General features: G+C 43.5%; 1 protein-coding gene across 3 annotated transcripts in view; it reads right to left on the minus strand.

Moving 5' to 3' along the window:
* Positions 1 to 6,806: 6,806 nt before the first annotated feature.
* lingo2b (leucine rich repeat and Ig domain containing 2b) overlaps positions 6,807 to 15,586 on the minus strand; it is a 40,011-nt gene continuing 31,231 nt past the window's right edge. Inside the window, exons 1-2 of one of the 3 annotated variants that reach the window (XM_030116477.1) lie at positions 11,840 to 12,014; positions 6,807 to 10,277 (exon numbers count right to left, since the gene is read on the minus strand). In XM_030116477.1, the coding sequence (XP_029972337.1) occupies positions 8,366 to 10,234 (1,869 nt within the window). In that variant the 5' untranslated portion in view covers positions 10,235 to 10,277; positions 11,840 to 12,014 and the 3' untranslated portion in view covers positions 6,807 to 8,365. Of the gene's footprint in view, positions 10,278 to 11,834; positions 12,015 to 15,586 lie in introns of those variants that run through there. The other 2 variants (XM_030116476.1, XM_030116475.1) reach the window with 2 other exon arrangements.

Genomic DNA, 15,586 nt, shown 5'->3' on the forward strand with positions numbered 1-15,586 from the left:
ACATCCAGCGTCTTTTCTCCCCACTGGTTTGTGTCAGCTTGGGGTCCATGCTGGGCGGATGGAGGAGGAGGAGGAGGAGGGGGTCGCCTACTGATGCAATGTGATGCGCTTCTTTTCTGTTATTGCTCTCATCTTTCACTCTGCACCTCTTGCTGACACTTTGCCACAAGCGGCGTTTTAATGGGGCAGTTCCACAGAGAGGAGATGAGTGGTGCTCCACTACGACCAGAGTGGGGTTAAATGGAGGTGTGTGTCTGCGTGTGTGTGTGTTGGGGGCTGCTACCGTTGGAACAAAATGCTCCGCTCGTCTTAATTACCGTCGTTTCGGATGCGCCTCTTTTAAGAGTGCACGTCTGCGGAAACGCTGTGGAGATGTGAGAGGACACGCTCGGCTGAGGCGCTGACGTTAAAGTATTCACAGAAAAACAAAATGTGACCACAGGGACGGTCCCACTAAATGGATTACGACAGGCGTGTGTCTTTAATCCACTGGAGATTTTCTCAAATTAGTGCACAAAACATGAGGTAAAAAGACTCCCGTCATATTTTTGACAAAGCTTGTTTTTTTTTTTTTTAGATTCAATGTGTTACACTCTTTTTGGAAAGGATTTAACAGCGCTGAATGGAAGATGACTGCCAGAAAGCTGATTACACTGGTAATTATCTTGACAACTTCTATCTGTTTTGACAATCACCAGTGACCAGAAATGCAAATGAAGTGGAACTGTGCTTCTCAGAAATGTGGATTTAAAATGTATTAAACTGTGCAGGTAACTTAAGAAACCACCAGCCATTAATATTCAAACATTCACAGTGCATGTTTTTCACCATATACAATGGAGAAAGGTGTTAAATAAATAAAAAAATAATGTTAAAAGTATGTGAGTGTGTGTTAGCGTATAACATTTTTTTGTTGGGCAGAGGAGGATATCAGTCTCAAAAATACCGTGGGAACTTGCTTCCTCGCTTCCTCCTGCTGTTCTCTGCAACAGAGATAAATATACGCTTCTGGTGAAAACTTTTCCAACACACTGAAGGCTGCCAAAATCAACTTAAGGAGCCGTAAACACAATTATTAATATGGAGTTCCATCTGCTTGTCCTCAATATGTTTTTACACCATTAAATGGATAATCGGAAATGATCCTTTTCCGTTTGGCTTGTGTCCTTTTTATTTGTGTAGGTAGTCGGGGATTTGTCTATTTTCGGCGATTTAACAGGGGTGTGTGTGCCTGGTCATTTCATGATCAGGGTGCGATTTTCCAGAGAACAGATGTAGGATAATCACTGTTCTGGTCTTTGTGTTCCTTCAACTACAAAAGAAATTGCAGATCTTTAAACACAGTCATAGTGATATAAAACAACACCAACAGATCATATAAAAGGTATCAAAAGAACTTTTTTTTTTAAAGACCAATCCTCAAGTATTAAAGCTAAAAAACATTTTTCAAGCCATAAACAACATTTTGTTTTATTGCTTTGTTGGTGTTCCACAGGAATGTTAAAGCATCATATGGCATCCTTCTGAGGGTCACTTCCTTTGAAAATCTGGTATGTCCTCTTGCACACCCATGCAGCTCTCATGACTGTGCACCGTGCTTTATTTCATGATAACAAATTATTCATAGCATTTAAATATTATTCAAATCTATTTTAATGAAAAATTAATTCACTTGAAACCCAACTTATTCCTTTTATTATCATGATCCTGAAAAAAAAAAGGCAGGATAGAAATTGCTCTAATTTATCCCTCCCATGTGCCACCATGCACTTTCATTATTCGTGCGTGTTGGACTACATTGTAGATAGAAACAAGCCTCGTGTCTCGACAGGGGAGATTAGTTCAGCTGTGTGTCTCAGTGTTAGAGCGAGTCCAACATGAGCACCATGAAAGCCGCCGGTCTACTGTAGAGCATTACACTTTCATAGCCCCTCTCGGAGGGGCCCTCTGGGGCACTGCGTGGCGCGAACCCGCCATCTCTGCAGGCCGGCTCGATTAGCGACTGACCTTTCATTATCGCCTGTACATCATCAGCGAGCCCCGGGGCACCGCGAAGAGCCGGCGCACCAAAGTCCAATATTTTTTATTGATTGGCGTTACTGTGAAGCATGCATCAAAACAGCATGGGCGTCTGGAAGAACCAGACAGTGAAATGTAGCACGGATAATGATTTGTGACACAGCCGAGGCAGGGGCCGCCTCGAAGGGAGGAGGGTTTGATCAAGTTTTGGGTTTCAAAGGTAACACTGAATAAACAGATGAGATTTTACATGGAGAATTTCAATCTTAGAAGCCAAAAAGTCCCCACAGCCTCAAACACATTTATTATTTCATGCATAAGCAGAAATTCTAATAAAGCTGTTTTACAAAGCAGCAATTACAGTTGATGATGAAAAATAAAAAAAGTTGGACTTTATCTTTAAAAGACTGTTAACGAAAATGTGACATATATCTAAATATATATCAATCAGTCGTAGAATTATAATTAAATGTTAACAGCTTTGAATTATCCAGGTATTGACTCCACTCGACCTCTGTAGGTGTGTTGGGGAATCTGCCTCCATGAAGTCAGCAGCAGATCCTTCAAGTCGCCCAAGTTGGGAAGTGGGACCTCCGGAGAGCTGATCTGTTTGTCCATCGCCTCCCACAGATTCTCAATTGGATTGATATTTGGGGAGTTTGGAGGCCGAGTCAACAACTCAAACTGATTGTTGTGTGGTCTTTTGAAAAGATCAGAGAATTTGATTTCCTTTCGAGATCGTACGTGACATGACACGAGGTTTTCCTGCAGGACGTTACACAAACCATCACCCAGTCAGAGGAGGCAGCTACATCTGTCACCTCAATGGAGAGATTCCCTCTAGAATCTCCGCCCGCCTCCTCTCCAGTTTCTTTTCTTGACTTTGTCGCAGTCTTATAAAACCTGCCTTCACCGATGTGCCTCCTCGTTTAAGCCAGAACATGTCCAGGCCAATCTGAAGTTTGCGAAGCGTTTTAAAGTCCTGGAGTCTCGCCAGTCTCCGGACCTCAACCCCATAGAAAATCTGTGGAGGGAGTTGACCTCTGTCATTGCCAACAAAACTTATATTACAAGTGTTGAGTTGAAGTTTTGTTATTTGCCAAACACTTATTTAGAAATCCAACAATGTGAGTTCCTGGATTTTGTTTTTTTCACATTCTCTCACAGTTGAAGTGTACCTATGATGAAAAATACAGACCTCTTTCAGAAAGGGGTTAACTTGCACAATCGGAGGCTGTCTAAATACTTTTTTGCCCCACGGTATCACTTTGCCGTGAAACATGTTCTTTTGATCGGGAAACAACACTAATCTGTTTTGCGGCAGCTGTAAGTTGGAGTTGGAGAAAAAAAAATGAGAATGAATGAAACCCATGTTACCCGCTGCTGTGGAAAGAAAATCAATTAAACTTATACCTCTGGGAAGAATAAAGTTGCCAAACTGAAGAAAAGAAGTCTTTTTTTTTTTTTTTAAGAGTGCAGCTATATCTGTTCCCGCCATCGTGGCTCATGATGACAAATGTTTTTTGTCATTGCAGTTATTAGCGACAATCCAAGAGTAGCCCAAAAAGTCTCTGGAGTTATGTGATGAGAGGAAAGTTTTCAGTTTTCACATGTCGTAAAGTAATGAGCCCACTGAAACCTCAATAACTGCATTAAAACGACTTTTTTTTTTTAAGTTTTAATATTTTTTTTGCAAATAGCAATCACATTGTTACACTAAGCACTGAAGTTTCCTTCCATGCTGTGTAAAACACAAGGGATTATTATTATTTATTTTTTTTTGTCTTTAGATTTGAGTTCTTCTGTGTACTGTAATCATGTCTGGGACTGAAGTAACTCCTGGTCAGTTGCAGAGTTTCTTGTTTTGAAGCTTTCTCACTGTAATTTCTGTGCTGCAGCTTCTCTCCTTCAGTCAAAGGGACTGTGAAGTCTGTCTGTATCTTCCTGCTCAACCCAACAAAACAGACTCGTGTGTGTGTGTGTGTGTGTAGGTGCATTGCTTTTTCATGTTTTCTTTGCACTATGAAAATGTTTGCTGTGAGTTTCTGCTACACCCACTACTTCTCTGCAGGCTGGTTTGTAGTTTGGAGTTCAGTTTTGTCGGGTTGATTTCTTTGTCCTCCCGTGACATGGCGCTGATCGGCTGCTGCCACCACACGGGCTCCCTGGTTTTCAAGAAAGGATCCGGTGAGGAAAGTCCTAAGGTCCGTTTCTTTTCACTGACCAGAGGGTCAAGGATGACCCCCGCCTCCCACACGGCTGGAACTAAAGCGTGGCGACGCTCCTTTAACAAGCCGTCCTCTGCACCGGGCCGCACAGACCCTGCTTCACTTTGATTCATGCTCTTTGATGCCGCATCTGCGAGGAGGCTGCGGATTCTTTACAAGGATCCTTTATAATGTGTGAAATAATTCATTTTAAGGGCGCACAGCCCCGAGCGCGAAAACCTTTTACTCGAACGTCGCCAAACACACCTCAAGTGCTTTAATTCAGTCGCAGTACTGGCAAAAGTGCATCAGCTAATAACATGACGTTGTTTTGACAGATCACTGAGAAGCAGATCGACTCTCATTCTTTTACACTGAGCTGAGATCATTACAGAAGTGATTCAAGTCGTTTGTTGGTGAGAGCGATGAGAAAACTAGATTCGTCGCGTTGTTTACAGCACGCTCTCGGTAAAAGGGAAAGCTGCGGCGGATATAATAACAGCCTATTGGAGCGACTTTGATCTTGTCTTCATAATCACACAGCAGCCGCCCGAATGTTTCCTGTGAGCTCTCAAGCGCAGAGACAGGACGTCTGTTTTTTTTCCTTACTATTAGCGCGATAGCATCAAGTCCTGTTTGAAAAGGAAGCTTTACCTTAAAGCTACATGCCGAATTTCATATTTATTTAATCTGATCGTCAGGTTAAGTGAGGTTGCTGAGAATATCTTTTTCAGTAGATTGCATGGCCTGGGTTGCAGTGAAGTTTTTTAATTAGACCACCTGGGTCACCTTAACTACATGCGACATGCTCTGCTGGCTTCCAGGCCATTTAGACAAAATGCATGCCACAGCTCACACAGTCCTAATACTCACGTGTGTGTATGTGTGTGTGTGTTTTCGTGCGACCCAGTTTGGATGTTTTCTGATCAGCGCGAACATCAGAAAGCTGCCTGGAGTCGCACTTTTCCAATTCCCCTGTGGACCACAGATCAAAAAGTTGCAACCTCTGGCAGCTTCACTACGAACACAGGAAGAGAAGAAGAATCTACGTCGTCGTGACTTCACTGCTGTGTAAGCAAATTAGCTCCAACGCAATAGACGTGCACTGTAGGTGAACTGTGTGGGGGGGAAAGTTAGAGGAAGGAAGATGAGTGGGAACTTTGTGCTCAAACCTGTTTTTATTTTAAGTTGAACATAATGAGAAATATCATTACGGTGGGGAAGGGTGATACTGCAGTGGCTCCCATCTCCGAAACGCTCCTCTGGGACTGCAGAGGCGTCGCCCACTCAGGCCCACTGTGGCTTGCTGCTTTTATACATGTAGAATTGTACTTTTGGCCAATCATTTTTCTTTTTGTGAGCATTTTTTGTCATCATAACTAAAATCTGCAGCTGCAGTGAACACAAAAAGCACAGCCGTTTGTTTTGCAAAGTTACATAAGCATAATAAAAGTTGCAGAATGTTGTGACTATGAATATTTATCCGCTCATCTCGAAGTAATTTGACAAGAAAAATGATAAATCAAAAAGGTCAGATCAAATCCAGCGTTCATTACAGGATGTTGTGGTATTTCAGTCAGTGGGATGTCCTCAACAGATAGCGTGCCACCCCACTTCTAAAAAGGTTGGGGACTATATTCAGAATATTAAGATGACAGGAGACAAAGATTTGCAACACTCGTGAACCCATATTTTATTCACAGATGTTGAAAGTCGATCATTTTTTGCTCATTTTTAATTTGATATCAGCAGTATAGCTTTATAAAAGCCAGCAAAGGGCCATGCTGTTTATCGTTGTGTAGCATCCACTCTTGTAACTGCTGCCTGTAAAAATCTGGGAAGTGAGGAAATCAGTTGCTAATTCGCCTTTGGCAGGTTCACCACCTGTGAAGCTCTGCTGCAGTTTGTGGTTCAACATTAATTGAATGCTAGACATTGTTTGACATAGATAAGTGGATGCAAGTCATTCTAAAGCCTCAAAATCCTTTGCGCCTTTGTCCTTCTTGTCAAATTTACTTGTAGAATTCTCCTGTTGCTGTATTTTTCACTCATGTCTGTAGTCCTTGTTGCACTTGCCTCAACCTTTTTGAGAAATGTTGCTGTCAGATTGAAAACGGGGTATGCTCTATCATGCATATAATGCAGATTTATGAGTAAATCAGAATTACTCCGTCCTGTTTTTATCACACATAAAATATTGGACATTGTTCCAACCTTTTTGGATTCTAAGTTGTATATTTTAAAGTTAAACAGGGGAGTGAGGGATGATTTATCCAAGCAAGAGGACAAAAAATGAAGAGAAGTACAATGCTGTGGGTTCATTAGGAAACTGTGTTGTGACAAATGAGAGTACGGCGAGCTGCTGTAGTCTAGGTAATAAATGCGAAGTTCTGTAATTGAAAGTAAAGTGTTTCATGCAAAGTTCTGCAGGGCTGTGTGGTTATGTGCGCGGGATCAAGTCTCAAATTGAAATCACAGGAGGTCCAGAGGGATCAGAAGCCCTCCAATACAAATACTGAGGTCGTAATGATTACACTATATTACAGCATTAGTTGAAGAGCAAAAAACTCCAGTTTTTTTGGGGTATGATTAAGATTTATTTCCTTTTGAAAATATACCCATAAATTTGTCATATGAAAACAATTATACAACCTTGAACATTTTATCACAACAGAATCACACAAGTTAACACCCACATCCCTGCATTACAAAGAATTGCCCTTAATCGTTTTATAGTTTTTTTTCCCCCTAAACATTGAAAACTTCTTTTTTTAACCCAAGAGATGAAAAATATGCAAAAATTACACCCGCCTCCCCCAAAATCCCCAAAACAATACAAGATTCCACTACAACTTTCAGACTGCCATCTATTAAATACCCAGAACCTCTCAGTTCCCCCGGGGAAGAATCGGACAGAATAGCTCAAAGTGGTGCAATCAAAGAAAAATGCGATAGGAAAGAGGGGTAGAATTCAACTCATAAATCTCTGAAGCTCAACTTTGTCTTGTCCCAAAGAGGGCACTGGCCAGTAAATCTTTGCCATTGTGTCTGGCCACCGACTCTTTTATATCATATCAAGGGATTTGTCTGGCAGGAAAATCTGCCCGTGATTTATTATGTTATAAAATGGGTTTAACATGCCGTATCTATCGCTGGAAGCTTTTCCACAACAATAACGCCACTGACCACTGCTGTTTCTCAGGAAAAAGCCACTTGTTTTTTTTTTTTGCTGGGAAGTGAGCTCTGTGGCAAGGACAAAGCTCCGGCTTCACACTCTGACTACATTATATCCAGTTCAGAAAAAAACCCCATCTAACAATGCAGTCATTCCAAGGGTGGACACTGACCTATTTTAAAATTTCTGCAGCATTTATTTCTTTTTCTTTTTTTTTTTTTTTTTTTATATAATAACTGTGATTTTTGCATACAAACATAGACAATCCTCTGTTTAATTTCTCACTCAACAGCAACTTTACTCTTGTTGCAAATGATCAAACAAGTACAAAGGCCTGGGAAAAAAATGCTTTGGACCCCACCGTTCCCTTTTAATTGTTCCGTCCAACAGGAAAGGCAATGCGTGCACATGCACAAAGAAACGCACAAATGCAACATGCACACACCGACGCGCACGCTCTCTCTCTCTCTCTCACACACACACACACACACACCTTTCACACTGCAGCTAGGATGAGTGTTAGACAATTTAGTCCTGACATGTTGCAGTGATGATAGCCCCCACTGCCACACAGACGTCCCTCGTCTCTCCCAGTGGCTCCCTCCGTCACCTTGATGTCACGGTGAGTCGACAACACCATTACTCATCACATCACCACGACTCACATGCCTAGTGCAACACTATATCACTCCCATATTGATATGTTGGTTATAGTATTATATTAAGTGTACTGTATGAGAACATTATGTCATATAAACACGGTTTCATATATCACTTTTATATTCACATGTCCACTTTATCACTAGATCACCGTCATATTGACACCCACTATAATAGTACATCACTTTTCGTTTGTCACAAATCCACTGTGTCATAGAAAAAAAGACATTTTTTTGTTTTTTCACTTGATATGTGTGCACTGTGTCGTTGGCGTTGATGTCGCCTTCCTCGGTCTGCATGATATTCAAATCATTTTCATGTTGACCCGCCGTGGGCCGCTTGATTCTGCTACCTCCGCTGATGCCCCGTTGGATTTGCGGGGGACATACTCGATATCAAAGTTGCTCTTATGGCGTCCTTTGCCTCGGCTCCAGGCAAACAGAAGCAGGAAACAGAACACAACCACACCTAGGAAAGACAGGCAGCCCATGGCTGTGGATATAATGATGGTCTTCATGTCAATGGGGACTGTCATGTTGTACAGTACTGTCCCATTTCCCCATGTGCTGTTGGAGTCTGTCAGGTAGTTTGAGCTCCTGTTGCTATAGTGAGATCTGTCCCCGATGCCCAGGCTCTTCACAGCTAAAGAGGCTGACAGGCTTGCATTGCCAGCAGGGTTACTGGCAATGCACAAATACACCCCGCTGTCATGCAGCTCTGCTGCCTTGATCTCCAGGGTACCATCTGGCTGAACCTCTACCCTTCCACTGCTCTTGGCTGTGATGTAGCGTCTGTGAGGTGTAATCCAGACCACAGAGGGCCGGGGCGCTCCCTCTGCCATGCAGCTGAGGCGGGCAGGCTGACCCTCATCAGCCATCAGCAGCTGTGTCGTGTTGGGTCCGATCCGTGGCTTGGTGCAGGTCATATACCTGGAGACCAGAGGTTCTCTAAGGTCACGGAGAGTTTTCCCCAGGAGGTTCTCGGGTGCGCTGCACTCAGGTTGTATGTCTAGAATTTGTAGTGCAGGGGGCTTGTGGCTATTGAGCAGCCACAGCAATCTGCAGTCACACACTAATGGGTTTCCGCCCAGACAAAGCCTCTGCAGACTGTCTGGGGAGGCAAACACTCCCCTCTCCAGGGAGTCCAGGCGGTTCTGTGACACATCGAGTAATTGCAAAGATTTGAGGCCAAGAAAAGCAAAAGGTTCTATAGAAAGTAGCTGAGCTCCTTGGAGGCGGAGCTCCAGTAGGTGTGGAAGTTGACCCAGCTCACCCTGGTGGATGTGCTGAATGCGGCAGTAGGACAGGTTGAGGTGGGTGAGGTAGGGCAAGTTGCGCAGTGCCAAGCCGGGAAAGGCAGATAGGTTGGTGTTGGTTATGAACAATGTTGTAAGGTTGAGGCCGTGCAGTGAGAGGGGAGGCAGAGTGTCCAACCAGGGCCAGAAATCTATCTCGACATGGCGTAGACGCGATAACCTCTTAAAGGAGAAAGGCTTCAGAAAGCTTATGCTCAAGTAGCGCATGCGCAGTTCTACCAAACTATGCAGATGTGCCAGGGCATCAGTCGGGACCACCGTCAGATTGGAACGTTCCAGGGTCAGACTTTGAAGTCCAAGTAATCCTGTAAAGGCCCGCTGAGAGATAAAAACCAGTTCATTATCTCCCACCTCCAGCGATGCCAGCCGGCGCAGGTCTTGGAAGGCATGATCCAGAAGAACAACCAAGCGGTTGTGGCTGAGATCCAGGCGGGTTAGATTGGTGAGGCCTGACAGGACACCAGCAGGAACCAGCTGGAGCAGGTTGCTACGGAAGTTGAGGGAGCGCAGGGCGAGCTGGGAACGAAATGATCCGGGCTCCACGACGCTGATGAGGTTGTCACTGAGATCCAGGTCCTCGAGCTGCTGGAATGAAGAGAAGTTGTCCGGCGTGATGATTCGCAGTTTGTTCTTGCTCAGGTCCAGGGCACGCGTCTCTATAGGAATGCCTTCGGGGATGCTGGGTAGGCGCTTGCGGTGGCAGCTCACTGACTTGGTCTGGGCGGAACACTCGCATCGGGCGGGGCAGCTCAGAGCCGAGCTTGCCAGGAGAAGCAACAGGGCCCCGCCCAGGAAGAGGTGGCAGTGATGCGGGGCTGGGTGTCGCATGTCTCTTTTACCCACGTTGCCCTCTGTCATGGCACAGCTTCTTGTCCATACAGAGCACCATCACGAACAAGTCCTGCGAGACACAAAACACGAACAAGGAATCAGTCGAGGCACTCTTGATCTGCATGCACCTGTCATCCTCCTCGATTGCCCCTCCCCCCCATTCTCAACCTTTTACAATGAACATCTACAACTGTCAAGCACCCACTTTAATGAACTGTCTTTTTTTCTTGGCAAGGCGGGTATAATAGAATTAAACTCACAGCGGGAGCAAAACACAGTGTGGAATAGAAATATCAGCTGCAGGGGGGCGAACAGGGGGAGGAACGTTCATCACTGTGTTAGCGGAAAAGGTTGCAGGCTAACTGAAGATGTTTTACGAGGATGGAAGACATCTCGGGCCAGTGGCGAGAAATGACCCTCGTTAGAGTGCAGTGAGGCTAAAAGCCCGCATGGATTTGTTGTTACAGTGAGTGTAGGACAGTCATGTGCTTGTGTGTGTGTGTGTGTGTGTGTGTGTGTGTGTGTGTGTGTATGCGTGTGTGTGAAGGGATGGCTAAGTTGCAAGTGTTCATCTAAAATAAAAAAGGACTATATTGGAGACAGCTTGTGCCTTCTTCTATTAATAAACCCACTGAGTTTACCGCTGTGTAAGCCAGCACTTCTAACCCATTCGAGGATGAATGGAAACAAACGTATAAGGCTCCTTAATAAGTAATCAACATAGTGAGTCATCCCACTGGCTCAGTGCTTCATTTTCCATTGATCACAGAAGCTCGATATTAGCGATAGGATTACCATGTTCTGGTTACTGTTCACTCCGTGTGGCTGTGCATGACTTTTCCTTCATGGTTTGGATATTGGTTTGCACTTATTTTCTCAAAGTGGCACAGTTGTGTTAGACTCCACTCCCTAAATGCAAATGTCTACAACACAGCAACATATTATGATCACAGCACACATTTACATGTGAATGACAACAAACAACAACCAGGTTGCTCCTTGTTTAAAAAATTTTGAGCGATTCATACTTAAAATTGGTAACGTTGTGCTGATTATCCGTTTGTTTTCTGTATACATTACACTTCATTTACGCAGCAAAATGTGACTTTCAGCCACCGCATGGGTTGGTGAGTGGGCTTGCAGAGGGAAGGAGAGATAACAACAGGGTAATGAGGAGACGCACGCATGGTTCAACTCTGAAATATTATGATCTTTAAGAGTCGAGTCGTGGAGAGTGTCAGAAAAAGGCACAGACCTTTTCACAGAGAGAAAGGAAAAAAAAAAAAAAACCCACAACCACCATGCAGCAGCCACAGGTTGTTGAATTGACAGATGGCTTCGGAGACGGAGAGGCTGACCATAATTGCCTCATTACCAGGAGTATCTTGCATTCTGCTCATGGCGATTTTTGCCAATTAGGTGTGCAAAATGTAAGACACATCTGTGAGCAGTGGAAATTTGAACACGATGTCATAAAGGCGAAGCAGAAATGTGAGAAAAATGAAAGGTGCCTTACAAAGAAGAAGAAAAAAAAAAAAGAAGAAGCTTTTTCCAGCTGCTGACGAAACCCGCAAAAAGAGAATCCTGCCAAGGTAAGCAGATGATGAGCACACAGACAGGCACATACCTTACTTTGATAGTGAAGTGAGTGACATTCAGAAAATAGCCGAGATGAGGCAGTAGGGAAGCGGCTCACTCTCTTTCCTCTTTCCCCCCCTTTCCGCCCGGCTCGTCAGCCGCACCGCTCGCATCTCCATCTCTCCCCTCTCCACTCCTCTCTACCCCGGTTTTATCTGTCGGTCGTCCTCCTGTTCGCGCATCCCTCAGCCTGACTCCTTCCCCTCATCTCCCGCTCTCTCTCTCTCTCTCTCCGCCCGGTCCTCCCCTGGCCTGGCAGAAGCCCCGGTCCGTTCATCAGTCCCTGCAGGCTGAGTTTTTATCGATCGCAGCGCAGACACATCAGATGCCAGGAATGTAGCCTTTAACAAAGAGCAGGCCGTTGCCACAGCAACTACAAACCCTTACTCCCATCCACTCTGTGTTGTCTGCCAATCAAATTAATGAAAAAAAAAAAAAAAAAAAAGAGGGGGAAGGAACAGAGTAAGGAGGGTCACATTTTTTTCATATTCGTTTAGCCTTGGCGTCGAGGCGACGTACAAATTGAAAGCATTTGGGGGGGGAAAAATTGGGTTTCACAGGTAGAGTGGAGCCCAGTTTAGGCTGTTTCTGAGCTGTCATTCTGACCGCCTTGCTATTTGTCCACCTGTCTCATCGGCCATCCATCTGCTGCTCGGGTAACTATCCGTGTCTCTCCACCTTATTATCCGTCCACAAGCCTGCCTCTGTCTTTGTGTATTTATCAGTCTGCCTTTACCCGTCAGCGTCTCTTCCTCCCCTCGCCTCTCTGTTTAATAATTACAGTCCAGTTGTCTGTTGCTGCTGCGGTGGGGGTGGAGGGGGCTGGTCGGGGCTCGGCGATGAGCTGGAGCGTTGTGTGTCAGCCTTTACCACGGCTGTGCTCGGAGAGTTGCTGTTGCACACAAAAACACCACCGCCTCGTAACTTATTTAAGCTCCGAGCAGAACAAGCCCATGGTAAAATACTTTCTTTAATTTGAAAAAAAGGAAAAAAAAAAAAAAAATGCTGGATCACCCTTCTCTGTTCCGCCTGAAACTATCTCAAACAGTTGAAGAGAATTCAGCATGTTATGAGGTCGAAAACCCCACCGGTCACATTTACTGTCACATCATGAATCCAAATCTACATTTAACCATTCAAGCGCTGATGAAAAGATGAGGATTCCCCGAGGACTGTAAATCACCTCCCTGGATTAAAATATGATTTCAGCACTTGTTCGAGTGCATAACCTTGAAAAATGATGTAGCTTTGATTCTCCGGAAGACCAGCCGCCCGTTTGATGTCCCAATCCATATCTGGCATAGTGATTCCACTGTCCTCCAAATGCTTTCTCTCTTTGCATATTCACTTATTTCCCCTGAAGACATGTTTCTATCTCTGCAGAACGGCCGGATGGATAATTGATAAGAGCTGATGATATGGAAGGGAATGCAATAGTACTGTACAGGCTCTCTGAGCAATAAAAGCATAGCATAAAAGAAAATCCAATAAAATAATGAAAATAAAAAATGATGCCTCAATCAAATAAATAAGGAAGTGGGGGGAAATAATCTCATTTATTACCTGAAAGTACCAATACAGCCTGGCTAGAATATTGAATTGCAAGAGAAACCTGATGAAGTTTGATTTGTAGTCAGGCCGTGTATTCAGCCTTGCATGACTTTTTTTTTTTTTAAATATAATTTTGTGCATCAAAACAGTAATTTGCCTTTTTATTTCCTGATTTCTCTCAAATCCCTAACACGGGGATGTGAACTCGTTTTAGTGCACCCAGCCTGGTTTGGCTGACCAATGAAATGACAGCTTCACAACATTTTTATTATAATGTTTTCGTCTCCAAATATTTTCCTGCACTACAGTGCAAAATGGTATGAATACATCACTAAAAGGTTCACATTTAACTTAAAAAGTTTTCCACAAAGCTCTAACGCATTAAAAGGCGATTTTCTTCACCATTACACTGCAAACAGTGAAATCTCTAAAATGCACTGTTTTCACAAAGTCATCCTGACTGTGTAGCTTTGAAGCAAATGCAACTTTAAATGAGTTAATCTATACTGCTGCATCTCAGGGATGCCTAATTCTCCAGTGCAATTCCCAGCAAATAAATTACACTTCAGTTATTTTTTGTGGAAAGAAAAAAAAAAAAAAAAAAAAAAAAGGAAAAAGAAAAAAAAAAAAGGCCTGTTTCTTTCAGACATTGTTCCACGACTGTCTAAATCTGCATTAGTGAGCTCTTCTCCTTCTCCTCTTTTCCTTTCCATCCACCTCGCAGGTGTGGCAGATCAAGACGCTGATGAGACAGCAGGTGTGTCTGGAGTTCAGCTCATGAAAAATGGGAGCAAAAACAAAAGTGTTCCATTTATCATTTTGTTGTTTTGTGGAATCAAACAAAGGTTAAATACATGCAAATCAAAACATGCTTGGTTGAGTGTGTTTTCCTTTAGAGATGGCTGCTGAGGCTGTTGTATTTTCTTCTCTTCTTCTCTGTTTTTTTATTGTGCAGCACCTGGTTGGAGTTAGGCAGAGAAGAAGGCTACAGGGTTCCTGAAATGTGGTTTGATTGTAAAAGCAACACTCATAAGACAAATGTCATCCTTTTTTTTTTCTCACCGATTTCACAGCTACTGAACACAAAGTAACACCTTCAACAGGTCTTTTGCGCTTCTTTAAAGAATATGACACTGATGACCTTTTAAAGCTGCACCAGCATTTTTCGTAGTAACAACTGAGACCGCGTGACGCAGTGAGGGACACTCGTAGTCAAGAGATCACAGATAATTATCGCCCCACTCTGCACTTCCCCGCAATGTTAATGGTGTTCATGTCATGTGGGAGGAAAGATAATGAGAGAGATTCTCATCTTCAAGACTTGCAGAGATTTGTGAGATCAAAAAATCGAGATGGCGGTCAGTTTTTTTTGTCTTAATCCGTAAAAGTTCATCTGAAAAAACGTGGGTTTTTTGTTTTTTTCGTTTTCTTTGCCTTTTACAAACTGATTCTTATAATACATGAGAAGTTATTCATATCTTTAATGAAAACTATAATGTTTACCCTGCTGGCTGGTATTACAACAAACTGACTTTCCTGCAGGCCAACAGGGCTACGACTGAACAGCTGAAAACTCCTTTAAGAGTTTCATCAATACGAGCTGCTTACTTGTGGCATAATACATTTTCTACTCAATATTTTAACAGCAAAAAACTAAACCAAAGGAGAGCTGCTCATGATCTGTGGCTCCCCTGCAAATTAGCAGGTGTGAGATAAATGTAGATTAATTGAATTTAATGCTGTGACACCATGAAATGATGAATAAACCAATCAGATCTGACAGGGTGGCGCTGCCAAATGGTGCGTCGTTCGCACTCAGATGCCATTGTAGATTCATCTGAGGATACACAGCACTGCTATGTTCCTTCCATCCATTTTAAACACCGTTTCATCCAAATTAGGACCCCAAGAAATTATTCCAGTCACACGTGGGTGAACACAAAAACTCCCTCAGAGAACGGCCCAGCCCAGCCCAAGGACCTTCTCCACTGTGAGGCGAGAATTCTTATTACTACACCACCAGCTTATGCATGTGAGTAATGTAGGATGAGATCGTATTGTGCATGAATAAAGTACGTAGAAAATACTGTCTTGGTGAAAAAGCTGACCCACGGACAGTGAATGAGGCCAATTGATGGCCATTGATGAAATTTAAATGATTGAAATAAAGACACAACCGAAGGCCGATAA

The sequence above is a fragment of the Salarias fasciatus genome, chromosome 19 (genome assembly GCF_902148845.1).
Source record: "Salarias fasciatus chromosome 19, fSalaFa1.1, whole genome shotgun sequence".
Taxonomy (NCBI): domain Eukaryota; kingdom Metazoa; phylum Chordata; class Actinopteri; order Blenniiformes; family Blenniidae; genus Salarias; species Salarias fasciatus.